The following is a 16,435-nucleotide window of genomic DNA, read 5'->3' as shown; positions in this document are numbered from 1 at the left end:
TGAGCTTATATTGCGACTGGAAGTGTGAGCCTGAAGGCTACGGAGATGAAAGAGAGACACCTTGTGGACCATTTGGAGAATTACCTCAGTAGACCTCTATTTTGAAAATGAAGCGTATTCACTGTCTTAGAGTATTTTGAAATAATAAATCACTCAGTGCATCAGCCATGAGAAATATTTACTTTAATTAAGTACATTATGAAAATAGAAGAAATCACTATCCATTGTACTGACACATTTATAGCCTGTCACGCACATGCTTAGCACTCTGTATTATCTTGAAATGTGTGAAAGCAATGTAGGCTATATAAGACACTTAAAAACAGAAATGAAAAACAGCAACAACTTGACTATATGGGCATTTTTATTTAATAATGATACAGATGAAATAAATTATTACACTAAATTGGGGGAGGGGTGTCATTAATCGACTGTTTTCTCGTGGGAAATTTATATATATATATATATATATATATATATATATATATATATATATATATATATATATATATATATATATATATATATATATATATATATATATATATATATATATATATATAATATAAAGGTGATGTCATATATATATATATATATAGGCAATGTTGTGTAATAAATCAAAGTAGGATTTACAAAATGTATAAGTGTTTTTGTTTGTTTTTGAATACAGATTGATTGTTTGTTTGTTTAAGAAAGAGAGAAGCAGATGTTTTTTTGTGTGTGTGTTTTGCAACATAAGACAGCCCACCTGCAAGTAAGGCTGAGAAAGTGTGTGTGTGTGTGTGTGTGTGTGTGTGTGTGTGTGTGTGTGTGTGTGTGTGTGTGTGTGTGTGTGTCCTGAGACACTCAGGGTTTGGGCGTGTGCGGTGGCTGTAAGCGCCCTCTTCTTCTTTCTTCCCCCTACACACACACACACACACACTCTCTCTCTCTCTCTCTCTCTCTCTCTCTCTCTCTGCTTGGCCATCAGTCGACCCACACCAGCTGCTCGTTGTTCAGTGTTTGTGTTGCGCGCATCTGCTTGCGTGAATCTGCACCGCGCGAGAAGAAGAAGAACGCGCGCTGTGTGAGAGGAGCAGCGGGAAGGATGTCGACATATTATTGAGTTGTGCTCATGTTGTGCTGCGTGTCTGTCGTCGAGACGAGCGAACAGCGCCGTACGTGTGTTCGGTAAGTATCAGCCGCTGTCTTTCTATGCTGTGTGTCTCGCAGGAATAACAGCAGCAACAAAATGTGCCCTGCAGACGCTGGACGGAACATTTTGTTGGCGTCAGGACATAAACCATTTCACCAACATCTAGAAACTGGAGAACTACTACTACAGTAGTGAACACGAAAAACAAAGCAAATGCGTCAAACCAGTGAGCGCGTCTGACTTCACTTCATCTCTATTTTGTTACATTATAGCGAGCCTTGCGGTTATCAATTACTCATATACAGCGGGGTTCTGCTTGGATAATGGTCGATTCAGGAGATGTGAGTGCATTTAAACCAACAGAACCAGAGACGTTTGACTAAGTCTAGTTTTTGTTCTCTAATGGGTTTTGTTTAGGGACATTTTTGAAACTTATTATCACATAGATTTGGTTGTCATTATGTGTAGGCTATTGTAAGGCTAGCAGAGATCATCTCATCCAGAGGACCACGTTGTTTACATTACCCATCGTCTGACAAATCAACAAAGGTGATGTCATTATTCCAGCAATAATGGGAAAAATAAATATGATAATGAATATTTTTTCTATATTCATATTTTTTCTATTTATAAAAATAGAAATATTTCTATATACAGAATATATATATATATATATATATATATATATATATATATATATATATATATATATATATATATTAGTATGGGTGTCTGGTACAGTATGATCACTAATTTCATGGGCAAAAAAAACACTTTAGATTTTAGTTAATCCAAATTCAAAGCATGACCTGATGCATAAAAGTGATTATAAAAATTGTAAAAACGAAAAAAAAAAAATAATTTCACAGGTAAGGCTACATGATAGTTGGAAGAGCTAAAAATAGATTTTCAACTGCAGTACTTGATGCTGTGTCCATACAGCTCAGCTGAACCTAATGGCTTGACTATTTTTTAAATAGTTCACAATGATTCAGATGACCCATTATTCCTTTTGATCTCCATAGCAAATAATAACCTGTTTAATAACCTTTTTTTGTACTCAATTTTTGGTTATTTAAATATAGGTATGTTATCTGCTCCATATGTATGAGGAAATATTAACAAAATTGTTTAGGAAATATCAATAGATGGTCATCTATTATATGTAGATTCTTTGAAGTTCCTCTTCTCCTGAGGATCTATTATGATTTATTATGTAGGTTGTCTAATAAGTCTGGTAGGAATGAAATCATACTGCACCAAGCATTTGAAACTAATAACACAAATAGATAACTGTCAGGAAAAGTCCTGTGTAAGTTTCCCCTGGCAGCCTAAAATAGCTCTTCTTTTTGTCCTGTGTCACACGACACAAGGGTAATTTCATCTGTTTTAAATACTTTCGGCAGGATGAGTGCTTCACTCCAGGAAACTCTTGATGTTGACTGGCTTCCCTCTTTTTACTGTTTTCACTTAAATGTTTTATTTCCTTGTCAGCTCATTTTCATTTGTCCAACAGTGTTTCAAGTGTAAGGCCTGTAATGATTTTATTCAGAATTCCCCCAAATTCTGCCTTTTCTCAAATTTCCTTGTTCCTTGTTTTCCCTCAGCTTCTGACACGGTAGCAGGTAATAATGACGGAATATAAGTTAGTGGTGGTTGGTGCAGGTGGTGTGGGCAAGAGTGCTCTGACCATCCAGCTCATCCAGAACCACTTTGTGGATGAATACGACCCAACCATTGAGGTAAACCAAATATCAGCATGGTATTTTCTATCATTTACCTTTGTCTCATATTTAATCATTTAATAAGTATTTGTTTATTTATTATATTGATTGATTGATTTTTAATTCAATAGACCTCAGTTCAGAATAAAGTTCCCTAATTTCAAATATATTATATGAACATGAAACATCTAAATGTCGTCTGAATGGAAAACATTTGCACTGTTTCGGCCAAACAGGCTGCAGTTCCCACTTTCTTTTATCAGTAACGGGATTAATTTAATTATTTGCTGCAATATCAATTTAGCAGTGAGGGAATTCACAGACATGGGATATTTCTGCATTGTTCCTCCTCACAGGACTCGTATAGGAAACAGGTGGTGATTGATGGAGAGACGTGTCTGTTGGATATCCTGGATACTGCAGGTCAGGAAGAGTACAGTGCAATGAGAGACCAGTACATGAGGACCGGAGAGGGCTTTCTCTGTGTCTTTGCCATCAACAATACCAAGTCTTTTGAGGACATTCATCAGTACAGGTTAAATGAGTGAAAACTGTATAAGTACAACAATACATTTATATATATATATATATATATATATATATATATATATATATATATATATATATATATATATATATATATATATATATTTACATGTGTGTGTGTCTTTGTTTCCGTTGCTTTTAAAAGGGAACAGATTAAGAGGGTTAAAGACTCCGATGATGTGCCTATGGTGCTTGTGGGTAATAAATGTGACTTACCAGCGCACACCGTGGACACGAGACAAGCCCAGGAACTCGCCCGTAGCTACGGTATACCCTACATTGAAACCTCAGCCAAGACGAGACAGGTTAGAAACATTTTTTTATAACATCTTATTATAAAATTCTGTCAAGTATCAAGCTGCCCTCGTTTCATTTTGTGCATTGCACTCTTTATGTATTTTGGGTTCTCTGGCGTCTGTGGTTTCATGAAGAGTTAGAAAAGCTGAAAACACAACAGCCAGTTTGTTATGGCTCAAGCATTGTCATCCACATGCTGTTTCAGTTTGTAGCCGGTTTCTATATAGATAGCTAGCTATTTGAATAAGACCACCTCCAAGCCATATATGGAGCCCAAGGCCATTCCACAGAAGAGAGGGGCGGGGTGAGCAGTAGCTCATTATCATATAAAGAGACATTCTCCGAAAAGACGCGCTGTCAACAGAGCTGTTTTTGCCAAGGTAAAAAGGGTGTTGTTTTACACGGCCATTGAGGAATTTTCATCAAATTATGTTTCAGAAATTTCATGAAGACTCTAAAGAATCATACCAACTTGTGGAAAACAGGCATCCGATGTCCCTTTTAAGAACTGGTTCTTATATTGCATCACAAAAATAAATAAAAATAATAACATTTGGACCTTTTTATTTATACGAGTGTGGTGGCATGTATAGCTCAGGATAAACTATAACCAACAGTCAGAATGTAAGAAGAAAAGCTCTAATTAGTGTGTGTGTGTGTGTGTGTGTGTTTCTATTCAGGGAGTGGAAGATGCCTTTTACACTCTTGTACGTGAAATCAGGCAGCATAAGCTGAGGAAACTGAACCCGCCTGATGATAATGGCCAAGGCTGTATGAACTGCCGCTGTGTGGTGTCATGACCTGGTAAACATTTTTATCCTGTAAGCTTGTTAACCTAGTATATATTGGTCCGGTTCTCAATAAATGAAACATTTGAGTATTCCAGGATAACTAAGCCATTGTGTACTGCTGCTCATGTGTACTCCGTTCTTCACTTGTCTTTGCAGTGAATGTGCATGACGAGGCTTTTAGAGTGCTGCAGCCTTCCAGACCACAAACACTGCAACACAGATGCTGGACGTTTAGAGCAGACTGTGTAAAAGGGAACTCTTTATTGTGGCAGCCCTTCTTCTTTGGGATGCTCCCGTTTCGCTCCTTTATTGGAGATGAAATAAGTTGTACCTCATTTTAACAGTCTCAACACTGGAGTTTCTACAACTGGATGAAGCTGTCACACCTAAATATATTCACATTAAACAAAACTATCTACTCTTAACTGGAAGTAATAGCTCAGAAAATAACCTCTCATATTGCTTTGTCAAATGTGGATGTTAGAAAAATACTTTACGAGATTGGAGATGAGAAACACTACATCAGTTATATTAGCATACATCTAGATTTGTTGCTTAGAGCAAGTCTAAGCAAATAAAATGTACACCATTCATGGCTTTCTCTTGCAAAGAGGACTTTTAGTCTTATGCAGTGTGTTTATCAGAGGTTAAGGTGCAATAGATTGCCATTAGAAGGTACACCTCCGTTAAGTCTTTGATTTGCACAAGGGGTTGGAAAAACGAAGGACTTTATTCTTTGTTAGCTTTTGGTTTTAAATGGCCCTCAGGGTCTTTGAATTGTGGCTTGATTAGATATCCGGATGGGATGCTTTTTATTTTTCGATATTAGACAAATGCATTGCAGGTAATCGCATTGGCTTAAGACAGATTGACGAAGATCTTTTCAAAGAATATTCATATTTGTTGGAAAATTAATGCAAAGCTACTATAAAAGCTTGGACTGGAAAGCCTTGTTGATATTCTTGCCAAGCACTGTGCTGTTCCTATGTTCAGGGCATAAGCTTGAAACTTTTACATGTATACCATATTATCCACTCATCAACTGCATGTTTCCCTTCTACCCTTCTGAGGTAAATATTCCATGTTTGTGCCATTAGGGAGTGAAGATGTAGGTTTAAATCTGGAATTCAAATGAAAATGAAAAAAACTGTATACCCTTACTGTAAATTATCATATGGGGGAACCTTAAGTTATATGTTCATAGGCAACATACAGTATGGCCTTGTAATTGCAGGGAAGAGCAACAATCTGGACTTTCTCTTTTTGATTGCTTGAAAGTAGCTCATGTCTCCTAGCATAGTACAGATTTTAAATCTCAACAAAGATCTTTCTAGTTAATTTACTTAGATCAGATTTACTGACATGTCAGTAAAGTAGACATTTGACTAGTGAGTGTATTCTCTTTCTGGTTGAAACTGGATGATTTTTCTGTAAGGATTCTGGTGTTTTATTCCCAGACAGTCTATTGATTGTTCTCAAGGACATACATGGGCGGCTTTGATTCTCCCTTTAAATCACAAGTCAGTAGCTATGGATATGACCTTCAGGGGATTCTGTCAGAATACTGTGGGCATTCAGATCTTTTTGATAGGTTTACTGTCTATGCTGCCTCTGAATAATGTGGGTTTATCAGGTGGAGAGACTGCTGCCACTTACCGAATATTGTTTTACGGTACATCAATACTGTTGTGGCCATTTTCCGTAACACTCTGATTAACACTATGTAAAATAATCCACAAACACGTGACCTGTCCAATGTTATTCTGTTTTGAACTTGTCGTCCGCCAACTGCTGCTGCTAAATAATTTGTATGTTTTCTTTCTTTTTTTATTGAAAATAATTTGTAGAACAGCGCTAGCATTCCAAAAGGCTGCGTCTGTTCTGGTATTAAATAATCATATTGGTTTTTGCAGCAAATAATACTTAAAAATATGAGTATTTTTAATAACTTGTATTTATTTTTGTGTCTTTAGTGTATGAAGACAACAATGGATTTCATTTTAACAATATGTTATAGATCTGTGGTTACCATTATTATTGTGTTAGGAAGAAAATCAAATAAAGAGGTTGTTTTGATTACCTGAGCATCATTTTTACATTTGCATATTTAAACTTTTTTTTTTTTTTTAAATCACATATTACTTGGTTACTGTATCGTGAAGATGAATTTATAAAGTGTAAAAATTATTCTAGCAGTAATTGCTGTAAAGTGCTGCGTCATTAGTCATCTGACCGGAAGAGACTTCGTGTATTTTAGCCGTGATTTCCTTGTTTATGTATGCATGCGATGGTTATATTTTTATGAATTTACGTCCTTGACAACAACTGCATAATTCAGCTTATAAACGCTGTGCAGTCGTTTTAGTTCATAGTCTTTTTATGGCGGCAATCAACGAAAGTTCCCTACGGAAAATGCTGTCGAAGGTACGTTTAATACTTGCATACTAGAGAAGCTGTTTACAAAGTAATGTTATATATGTGTTATGTTTTTCTGTGTAAACAGGTTTATAAATACAGGGATCTGACCGCACGCGACATAACAACCGTCGCGTCTCACTATAAAGATCTTAAACCTGTGATGGACAACTACGGTAAGACTTCACCTGCCTCCAAACTTAAACTAGCTACTTTTTTTAACCATTGTAATGTTTGGATGCACAGTAGGTGAGGGAGATGGGTTTAATCTAGCAAACCTGCTTATTTTTCATATGGCTTTATCTATACAGTTCACATCAAACACGTCATGTGTTAGAGATGCATGAAAAGTGATGAGCTTGTTTTAAATAAAAGGAGAATTTTTTTTTTTGACATGTCAATGTATTTTTTACATGCCACATTAAAATATTTTTTTATTTCAAAGCAAAGTTTAATCAATTATTTGAGATACTGGTTATGAATTATTAAATACCGCATATTTACTAAAGTGGTGGCTGTAGAGAAATGTGTCAGATGCTTGAGAAAGGAAATAATGTTACATAAGTCTCATTGTACCTTGATGTTTTAAGAATATGGAGTACTTTCAAAACGAACCCCACATTTCAAAGTAAATTATGAAGGATTTCCCCCACAAATTTATGTATTAAAGAAGTTTGTGATACTTCAAAAACAGAATAGTATTCCTTCAACAAAAAAAAAATGCATAAATATATATTGCACCGCTTTGAAGTATTGTGAATATTACACCTTCTTATGACTGTTTTATAGATCTGTTGAAGAAACAGAAAATTGTGCTGCCAAGCAAGACCCGGAATGTCATAGTGTTTTTCCCCCCTAAGGTCTCAGTTTACCCCTTGACATGACACAACTTACCCCACTCTTCCCTGATTCATTTTTTTAGAGCCTGACCAATATGTATTTTTTGGGGGGTGATACCGATATTAGGGAGTAAAAAAGACCGATATCAGTATATTTCGGATGATATTCTTGTGTATGTATGATATGTAGGCTATATTATATTATAGTACTGTGTATTAAAAAGTTTGGACACACTTCACTTTTGACTTGTGCTGTATATAGAATAGAATACAGTATATACATTGCAATGATAACTCAAATGTGCTCAAACACTTATAAAGATGTGACAAACATAGGCCTATGTAATGGCGGCAGGGTATTTAACAATTTAACAAACTTTTATTATTCAAAATGAGTCTGACATAAGTGCACTTAACAGTAAAATTCACTTATTCTAAATAACCTAAAAAACACAAATATAACAATTTATATATATATATAGCAGATAATTTAATTGCAGCTGCGGACTCAGGTGAAGTTTAACCTCATCCGCGCATATCTACACTAAGGCCCTGTTCCAAATGGCGCACTTCATGTGGACTTTCGGTCTCGTGGTCTAATGCCCAGGTGGCATAAGCAAAAGCAACCAGATCATACCAAACCGTTATTTCCGGCGTGACGATTGAGTCTGTCCCAAAAATACCTCTATATGCCCCCTTGTGGACTATATGCCCTATAGCTATGCACTACATGATGTCACCAAAGTGAGGACTCTGAGGAAGTCCACAAGTCCGGAGTGTGCCATTTGGGCCAGGGCCTAAAACCAGTAGCAAACAATGCAGCGTGCTCTGCTGGACAAACTAAGTAATTACACAACTCAGGAGCATTTAATCTGTATTAAATGTTCTGTTAAAAAAAAAGAAGAAAATTGTCATATCAGCATATTCGCTGATACCGATATATCTCAGGCAGGCTAATATTGGCCGATAATATAGGCAAACCTATGTATCGGTGGGGCTCATTTTTTTTTTTTTTTTAAACATGTGCTTTACTTAATGGCATAATTCACCCAAAAACGAAAAAAATTGCCGAAAATATACTCATCCTCAGGCCATCCAAGATGTAGGTTTGCATCACATTTCTTGCTCACCAATGGATCCTCTGCAGTGATTGGGTGCTATCAGAATGAGAATTCAAACATCACAATAATCCACATGATTGCTTTAAAATGCTTTGTGTTATGAATAAACTCTGCCACAAGCTGTGTAAATGTTGTGTCATGTCCTCTGATTTTTCTGAATGATATCAGTTCCATCGTACTGTAAATATACAGGCATGTAATTGCCCTGCACTCATTCAGTTTTCTTTATTTCAGTGTTCAATGATGGCTCCACCAAAGAGCTGTTGAGTCTCACAGGAACAGTGCCAGTAAGCTTCAGAGGTATAGACAGCACTGCTTTCAAGAAGTGTTTGAGTTTCTCCATTCTTCAGACCCATTTAGCAATCCAGCTGTATCCAGATGAGTCATTTCTTTATGTTGGACCCTTTTTCCTATGTAATATTTTTCTCTTCAATAGGAAATGTCTACAACATTCCCATCTGCCTGTGGCTTCTGGACACGTATCCCTACAACCCTCCCATCTGTTTTGTCAAACCCACAAGTGCCATGATGATAAAAACAGGGAAACATGTCGATGCCAATGGAAAGATTTACCTCCCATACCTGCATGAGTGGAAACCTGTGTGATTTATTATTATTATTATTTTTTTTTTGTCTTTGTCTGTTTAATGTAGGATGACATAAACCACCCTTTTTTTATTTGTTTTTGTCTTTTTTTTTTTTAGCTCCAGTCTGATTTGTTAGGACTGATCCAGGTGATGATTGTGGTGTTTGGAGAGGAACCACCAGTTTTCTCACGGCCCACCACTCAGGCATCTTACCCAGCATTCCCAGCAGCAGGCCCACCTAATTGTGAGCGTAGACTTGCGTCTGATCTGTTTGATTCAATGCAATATTTTTTATCTCATTTTATGCAACATTTGTATAAACATTTTTCCAGCTTCTTACATGCCAAACACACCAGGATTGCCTTATGGTCAAGGTCACTCTTCCAATCCAGGGTAAGTGCTTTCAGTGTGCCAAGCACAAATCTTGGCCATATGATCAACTCAATTCCTACATATAGACACTAACATTCAAAAGAAGTATGTTTTTTTTTTATTTTTTATATACATTAAAACAGAAAACGGTTGTTTTATTCAACTATTACTCTTTTTATTGTATTTTTGTAAAAAAAATAAAATGTATATATATTTATATATTTTTCTGCAAAGTGACATTTATTTGTATACTAGGCAGCATTCTGTAAATCTAAGTACAGGTAAAAGCACCACACGTTTGTCGTGAAAATAAAACCTAGTTTTGTGCGTATATGAAACAATGTGAAGGATGTGTGTAGAAATGTTTTATTAAGCAGAATTAGCAAAAATATTCACTGGTTTGAGTGAATATCTCCAGCATTTACACAAGAGAATAGGAGGAAAAGAACGAACATGTCTTTCATTCGCAATACATTTTCTTAATAGATGTACAATCTAATGCATTCAATCTTTTTTTTTTTGGAATGAAGGCTTAGCCAGAATTTAATCAGGATAGATCTAGTTAGAAATTGTCACTTGGAGGTGCTCATGCAAGAGTAATGAGAGTTCCTATAATGAATACAATCATGAATAAAATTGTGTTTTCCTTCTTTGAAGAATTAATTGCATTCTTGTGATATTTTGTAGATATAACTAAGATAAAGGACATGTAAAATGAGTCATATTTGTCCAGTTTAACAACACTTTTACTACTAATGAAAAGTTATAACTATGCTAGATCACTAACAGGCTTGTGACTGAAGTGTATATAAAGAGATGGGACAGAATATTGTGTTAAACCTTGCTGTGTAAAGAAATTAAAAAAAAAAAAGAAAAAAAAAAAAGAAAGAGATTTTACTAATATATATATATATATATATATATATATATATATATATATATATATATATATATATATATATATATAATTTCTGTCTGTCAGTGGATTTCAGGGCTACCCTTATTCTGCAGTAGTCCAAGGATACCCCACTACCTCAGGCTCCTCTCCCTACACCCCAGTGTCTTCTATCACTACAGTGGGTGAGCATTTTTATCATTATAGGGTGGTTGTGTACACACACTGCCAACACAAGTTTCAGTTCGATGATCCCTTTAAGCATCACAACTGTTTTCAACCGTGATAATAAGAAATGTTCCTTTAGCACCAAATCAGTTTATTAGAAAGATTTCTGAAGGATCATGACTTCAGACTGGAGTAATGATCAAGAGATTTAATGCAGGGAGAAATATATAAAATAACATATTAAAAAAGAAAACGGTTATTTTAAATAGTAAAAATATTTGACACTATTACTGTTATTACTGTAGTTTTGGATGCAGCCTTAGTGAGCACTGGATACTGGAAAATTTACTGACCAAGATTTTAAACAGTAGTGTACATAAAAACTGTACTTTGGAACACCTGCAAACATTTTGGGTGTGTTTCAGGACCCACCCGTGATGGTACCATCGGGGAGGACACAATCCGTGCGTCTTTGGTGTCTGCAGTCAGTGACAAGCTACGCCGGCGGATGAAAGAAGAGATGGATCGAGCACAGGCGGAGCTGGACGCTCTGAAGAGGACAGAGGAGGACCTAAAGAGAGGCCACCAGAAGCTGGAGGAGATGGTGAACAGACTAGACCTGGAGATGGTACAAGAGACACTTTGTAACATTTTGAATTATACCCTGTTTTCTTGTTGATACTTGAGCTAATCATGACTCATGCTCTCTAGTAAGTCACTGTTTTTAACAAGGCCTGGAAGCAATGTTTTTAATGTTTTATAAGATACATAGTATTAATGATGTTCTTTCCATTGAATTGCAGGCTGACGTGGACAAAAACATTGATCTCCTTAAGCAGAGAGATGAGGAGCTGACTGTTGCTCTGGAAAAAATGGAGAAGCAGTCTGAGAACAATGACATTGATGATGTGATTGTGCCCACTGCTCCCCTTTATAAGCAGATTCTGAACCTCTACGCTGAAGAAAACGCCATCGAAGACACGATCTTCTACTTGGGTGAAGCGTTACGCAAAGATGTCATTGACTTGGATGTCTTTCTTAAGGTTGGTCTCAACTGCATTATTTTGTTAAGCATTGTGTAAAGCACAGTATTTGAATATTTATATTAACAGAGGATTCTGTTGTGTGCAGCATGTGCGCCTTCTCTCCAGAAAACAGTTCCAGTTGAGAGCCCTGATGCAGAAGGCCCGGAAAATAGCAGGCCTCAGTGACCTGTACTGACCTGCCCAAATAAATCATTCCCCCTCTCAGTTATTACACAATGCACTCTATGGCAAGCACCCTACCTTTTATCCAAAAACAGGAGGTTTGGGACCCTCCTTTCCTCAAATCACAGTCTTTCTAAGTACAGAAAGATGTGAAAGGTGACTAATACACCCAGGGCCAAAATACTCAAGTATACATTCATATCATCATTATTACAGATAACAAGTGCATTGAATGTCTTTATAATAAAAAAATGAAGTGACCTTTGAGGTTCTTACCTTTGCAGAAAGGAAACGATAAAAGGAAATCAAGCATTTGCAACAGATTTTTCCTCAGCTATGGAGTTTAGCATAGACTTATAAAAAGAGCAACTGTTGCACTTTATGTAACTTGTGCCTCATATTCTTTTAAAGTGTCTTTTCAGATATAGAGTAAAGGGAAATATTTGAGTATTGCTTTCAATATGCTCAACCTAAATGTCTTATTTTTAGATTGTTTAATCTCCAAATATGTGCATGTACTGAATAATTATCTCAAAATCAGCAAGTTTGTAAATCAGTTTTCTTAACATCTCAGAATATAATTGGATCATTATGAATGCTTCCTCATTATCACTGTCCACTACATAACACACTTTTGAAATCCTGCTTGTGATTTATTCATGTGTTGTCAGTTATAACATTCTTATTTACAGTTGTTATGCAGTCAGTTTACAAGAATGTGCTCGGTATTAATGCAGATTTAATGACAAAAATATGCTGAAATTTTGATATTGAACTTGTATATCTATTTGAGATGTGATGCATCATGGATGAAGCTTACAATCAAGGGAAATGTGGAATAACACACTGATTGTGCAGTATACTTAAAAAAAAAAAAAAAAAATATCTGAAATAAAACAAGAAAAACTCTTAAATCTGGGTCCGATTAACTAAATGTTTTACATTATCACACTAGATGTTTAGATTTAAAAAAAGTATTAAAAAGTTTAATAATTTAGTGCAATTTCACTGTTTATTTTCATTTATTTTTCTTTCGCAAATCTTCTGTTGCAAAGTTTCGTTATTGAAGTTTAGTGGTTCAATGTGGAAAATAATAAGAGACGCTGAACAACTGTCTTAGGTTGACAAATTTGCTGTTTTCCTATAGAAAATGGGCTACTATTAAACTCACAGGTTTCTTTTTTTACCCACAGGTTAAATGTCTCAATTATATTTGACAAAAATGCTTCTATAGAAATACAGTATTTCATTACATCCAATGTATATTCTACCAATGACAAAACTGTGCTTGATAATGAGAAAGGAGAGTTTTATAAAAACTGGGACAAGGGAGCCTGTCTGCTTTCATTTCCATGGTAACAGTTTGACTGGTCTCTAATTGCTGCTAGTTATTAAAAAGTATGATGTCATCTACAGGCCAGCGATGAAATTCAAATTTTAGATTATAATCTGTAAATAGTTAATTTTGAAATGGTTCTAAAATAAAAGATTACCATCCCCACCGAAGGAATTTGTTCATCTGCTGTCAAGAGATTAGGAAAAAATACTGTATACAGCCACACAGTGTATTCCAGTTGTATGTAATACATAACAGTGACAGTAGTAGAGTATGCATGTCATATTTAAAGTTTTTATATTTGGGATAGGACAATTTTAGATTTTTGATGTGCAGATCTGGCAACCCTGCAGCTGTCATCCGTTCATGTTTTAGCACTTGTCCGCTGGTAAATCTGAAGCATTAGGTTTAAATTATGTTGACATTTCAAGAGTAGACTTACTATGTTTTCTGTTACCGTTACACTGTAAACACTTTTTTTTTTCTTGAAGTCATCAGTAAAACGTGATTGAAGTACGTTTTACAAGGAAACAATATTTCAGTTCGTCTACTTCCATGTTTAATTCAGTGTTACTTGCCGTTTCTTTGTAATTGTTTGAAATTTACTAGCAATTTCTGTGAAAATAGTTGAGGAACATTGATTTTAAGTTTGGTTTAAATGTAAATCTATTGGTGTTTTCCATTGCCTGATGCTCTAAAACCAGCAGTTAGCAAAATGCTGGATCTTCATATTTGTGTGATTCGGACCCATGTAAGAACTGGGATTCATACCTTGCAGAGTGTGTCCTGTTACCGCATGGCTGATAAATGATATCGTCTTCATATGAACGTTTTAGCTGTGATGTGTGACCTTGCGTATTGTGTTTTGGTGGCCCCTTTAACCCTCTAACACTAGCATGCATACAGTCTGCACCTCAGACTGTCCCTGTTCGACCGTCTGTAATTGCATTTCACAGATGATGGGCTTCAGCCTCTAATCCAGCAGCTGTGAAAGAGGGTAGGACCGGTCAACTGTTTCAACTCTAATCAGCTTTTATTGCACACGGGAGAAAGAAACAGCCTGCCGCTGCTGGAACCTGTACTCTTCATAATTCAGGTTTGGGTTGAGGGGGACGGGAGGTGTGTGGCGGCTGGATGTGATGTTAAATCTAATTCACTCACTGCTGCTAGGCAGTGATGTGTCAGCAGGTGGAGATGTTAGAGCTAATAGGCCTGTCATAGTTGCTAACCTCAATCACTAACCTTCATAACAGCCTGTTCTCCTTTTAAACCACCCCTCTCTGCCTTTTCACAATCTTGGTTCAAATTCAGACTTTTGCTTCTATAAATTCTTTTTATTTTTCTCGATTGCTTGAGGCGGTACTGCACCGACTGATAACCTTCTCATGTCATTTTTGAACCGAACAGATTACAACCCTTCTCTGTGTGTTTTATCTGAAAGGTGACAAAAGTCACGTTTGATTTAGTGTACCATGTATTTGATGTAGTATCTCAGATCAGGCCTGTTAACACTCAAAATGCTTGTTAAAAAGCACACAGAGCCTACAAATATTTTTATGGGGCTTAATGCGTCACCTTGGCATTGTACTGGCAGAGGAAACTGGTGAAAGTGTTTATTGGCTGTCAGGTCAATGCAGCTGCTCTCAGCTGGAGTTGCGGTTCTAGCCTGCAGTGACAAGACAAAGCTGAAACATTGATGGTCTGTCCGGCGGAAGCCCTATTGTATGGGAATGCTATAGGTTTTGTTCTTTCTGACGGTCTGCTGACCTTATTTTAAGAAAGCTCTCTGGGCAAAACCCAGGGCACAAGGGTTTGATTGAACTGACCAGTGTGGATCCCGAAAGCATCTATATCTGGGAACACAGAGTGGAAATATCCTGCACGTGAAGGCCTCAGGATTTGAAATCCACCCTCCAAACAATGAAAGACAGTTTGGACTGACAGAAATCCATTGACATTTGCCCATACTAGTGGTTGAAGGTCATATTTGCAAATTTTGTATTCTTATAAGTAGAGTTTTATATGAGTTTGAGTAAGATTTGTGTTTAAGGTACACTTTATCCAAAATATAAAGCAAATAAGTGAAAGATATTTTAGTCAACTGTTTATTATATATATATATATATATATATATATATATATATATATATATATATATTGTGATCAGGGCCACTTCATGTAAATTGTTGGACATGAAATAATGATTTAAAGGTGCTGTATGTAAGTTCTTTTACACTACTAAAGCATAAAAATACCAGAATATCAGTCTCTGTTTTGTTTTTTGAAACCCTTGCCACTTCTAGTTTACCCAATTGTACTTCGTCACCTCGTGTTGCCAGTTGGCAGAAACCACAGCGTATTTAATTTCATTCATTATCAATTGGAAACCAGCTCGTGCATCAAGAATGAGGAGGAGGGGCCGGATGAAAAAGCCATCTCCAAAATTTTGAAATTGGACTGCAATACCTTGTTCCACCACTTGGTGACAATCCTACATACAGCACCTTTAAATGTAAAGTTCTCCAAACTGCTTATGCTCTGCTCGTCCTCTGGGTAGGGTCACGGGGATGCTGCATGTTATGAATCTCACGGATGACCCGAATGGATGGCCATTCCATCGCAGACTATTTATAACTTTCCCTGTATGTTATCTTGAAGCCTCCAAAAAGAAACAATGCTCCTAATAACAAGACGAACACTGAAATATTAGTTTTTACTGCAACTGATTTGGTGGCAGTTGCGTTTATATGAAATAGAAGCAAGCAATTCTGTGGTCTGATATGAAAGACATGACAGTTTATTCCCTCCCTTGTTGAGGGTCCTAGTTGACAGATCACACATAATCCAATAAAAGTGTCATATTCACAAAATTTCACAAGTAAAAATAGTCAACAGTGTAGTGATGTATGATCACACAGAAGACACTTTCAAACCAAGCAGGTGGGTCTTTTTTCGTTTTTTGTTTTTGGTCAGCGTGGCGAAATTGTGCAACCATCTTGAA

At 36.3% G+C, this 16,435-nt stretch overlaps 2 protein-coding genes across 5 annotated transcripts; both read left to right on the top strand.

Moving 5' to 3' along the window:
• Positions 1 to 889: 889 nt before the first annotated feature.
• Positions 890 to 6,572, top strand: LOC113051345 (GTPase HRas-like). 4 transcript variants are annotated; one of them, XM_026215002.1, is made up of 8 exons: positions 890 to 1,170; positions 1,408 to 1,476; positions 1,604 to 1,684; positions 2,743 to 2,877; positions 3,216 to 3,394; positions 3,551 to 3,710; positions 4,383 to 4,506; positions 4,650 to 6,572. In XM_026215002.1, the coding sequence occupies exons 4-7, from the start codon at positions 2,767 to 2,769 to the stop codon at positions 4,500 to 4,502; spliced, it is 570 nt and encodes a 189-aa protein (XP_026070787.1). In that variant the 5' UTR covers positions 890 to 1,170; positions 1,408 to 1,476; positions 1,604 to 1,684; positions 2,743 to 2,766; the 3' UTR covers positions 4,503 to 4,506; positions 4,650 to 6,572. The 4 variants fall into 4 exon arrangements, with proteins under 4 accessions (XP_026070787.1, XP_026070788.1, XP_026070789.1 ...); XM_026215003.1 differs by lacking the exon at positions 1,408 to 1,476; XM_026215004.1 differs by lacking the exons at positions 1,408 to 1,476; positions 1,604 to 1,684 and adding an exon at positions 1,245 to 1,361.
• Positions 6,573 to 6,707: 135 nt separating this feature from the next.
• LOC113051339 (tumor susceptibility gene 101 protein-like) lies at positions 6,708 to 12,981 on the top strand. The gene is made up of 10 exons (XM_026214990.1): positions 6,708 to 6,917; positions 6,997 to 7,084; positions 9,103 to 9,168; positions 9,305 to 9,468; positions 9,573 to 9,699; positions 9,788 to 9,848; positions 10,810 to 10,907; positions 11,316 to 11,518; positions 11,694 to 11,933; positions 12,022 to 12,981. The coding sequence occupies exons 1-10, from the start codon at positions 6,873 to 6,875 to the stop codon at positions 12,109 to 12,111; spliced, it is 1,182 nt and encodes a 393-aa protein (XP_026070775.1). The 5' UTR covers positions 6,708 to 6,872; the 3' UTR covers positions 12,112 to 12,981.
• The last annotated feature ends 3,454 nt before the right edge of the window (positions 12,982 to 16,435 follow it).

The sequence above is a fragment of the Carassius auratus genome, chromosome 32 (assembly GCF_003368295.1).
Source record: "Carassius auratus strain Wakin chromosome 32, ASM336829v1, whole genome shotgun sequence".
NCBI lineage: Eukaryota > Metazoa > Chordata > Actinopteri > Cypriniformes > Cyprinidae > Carassius > Carassius auratus.
This window is presented reverse-complemented; position numbering and strand designations above follow the sequence as displayed.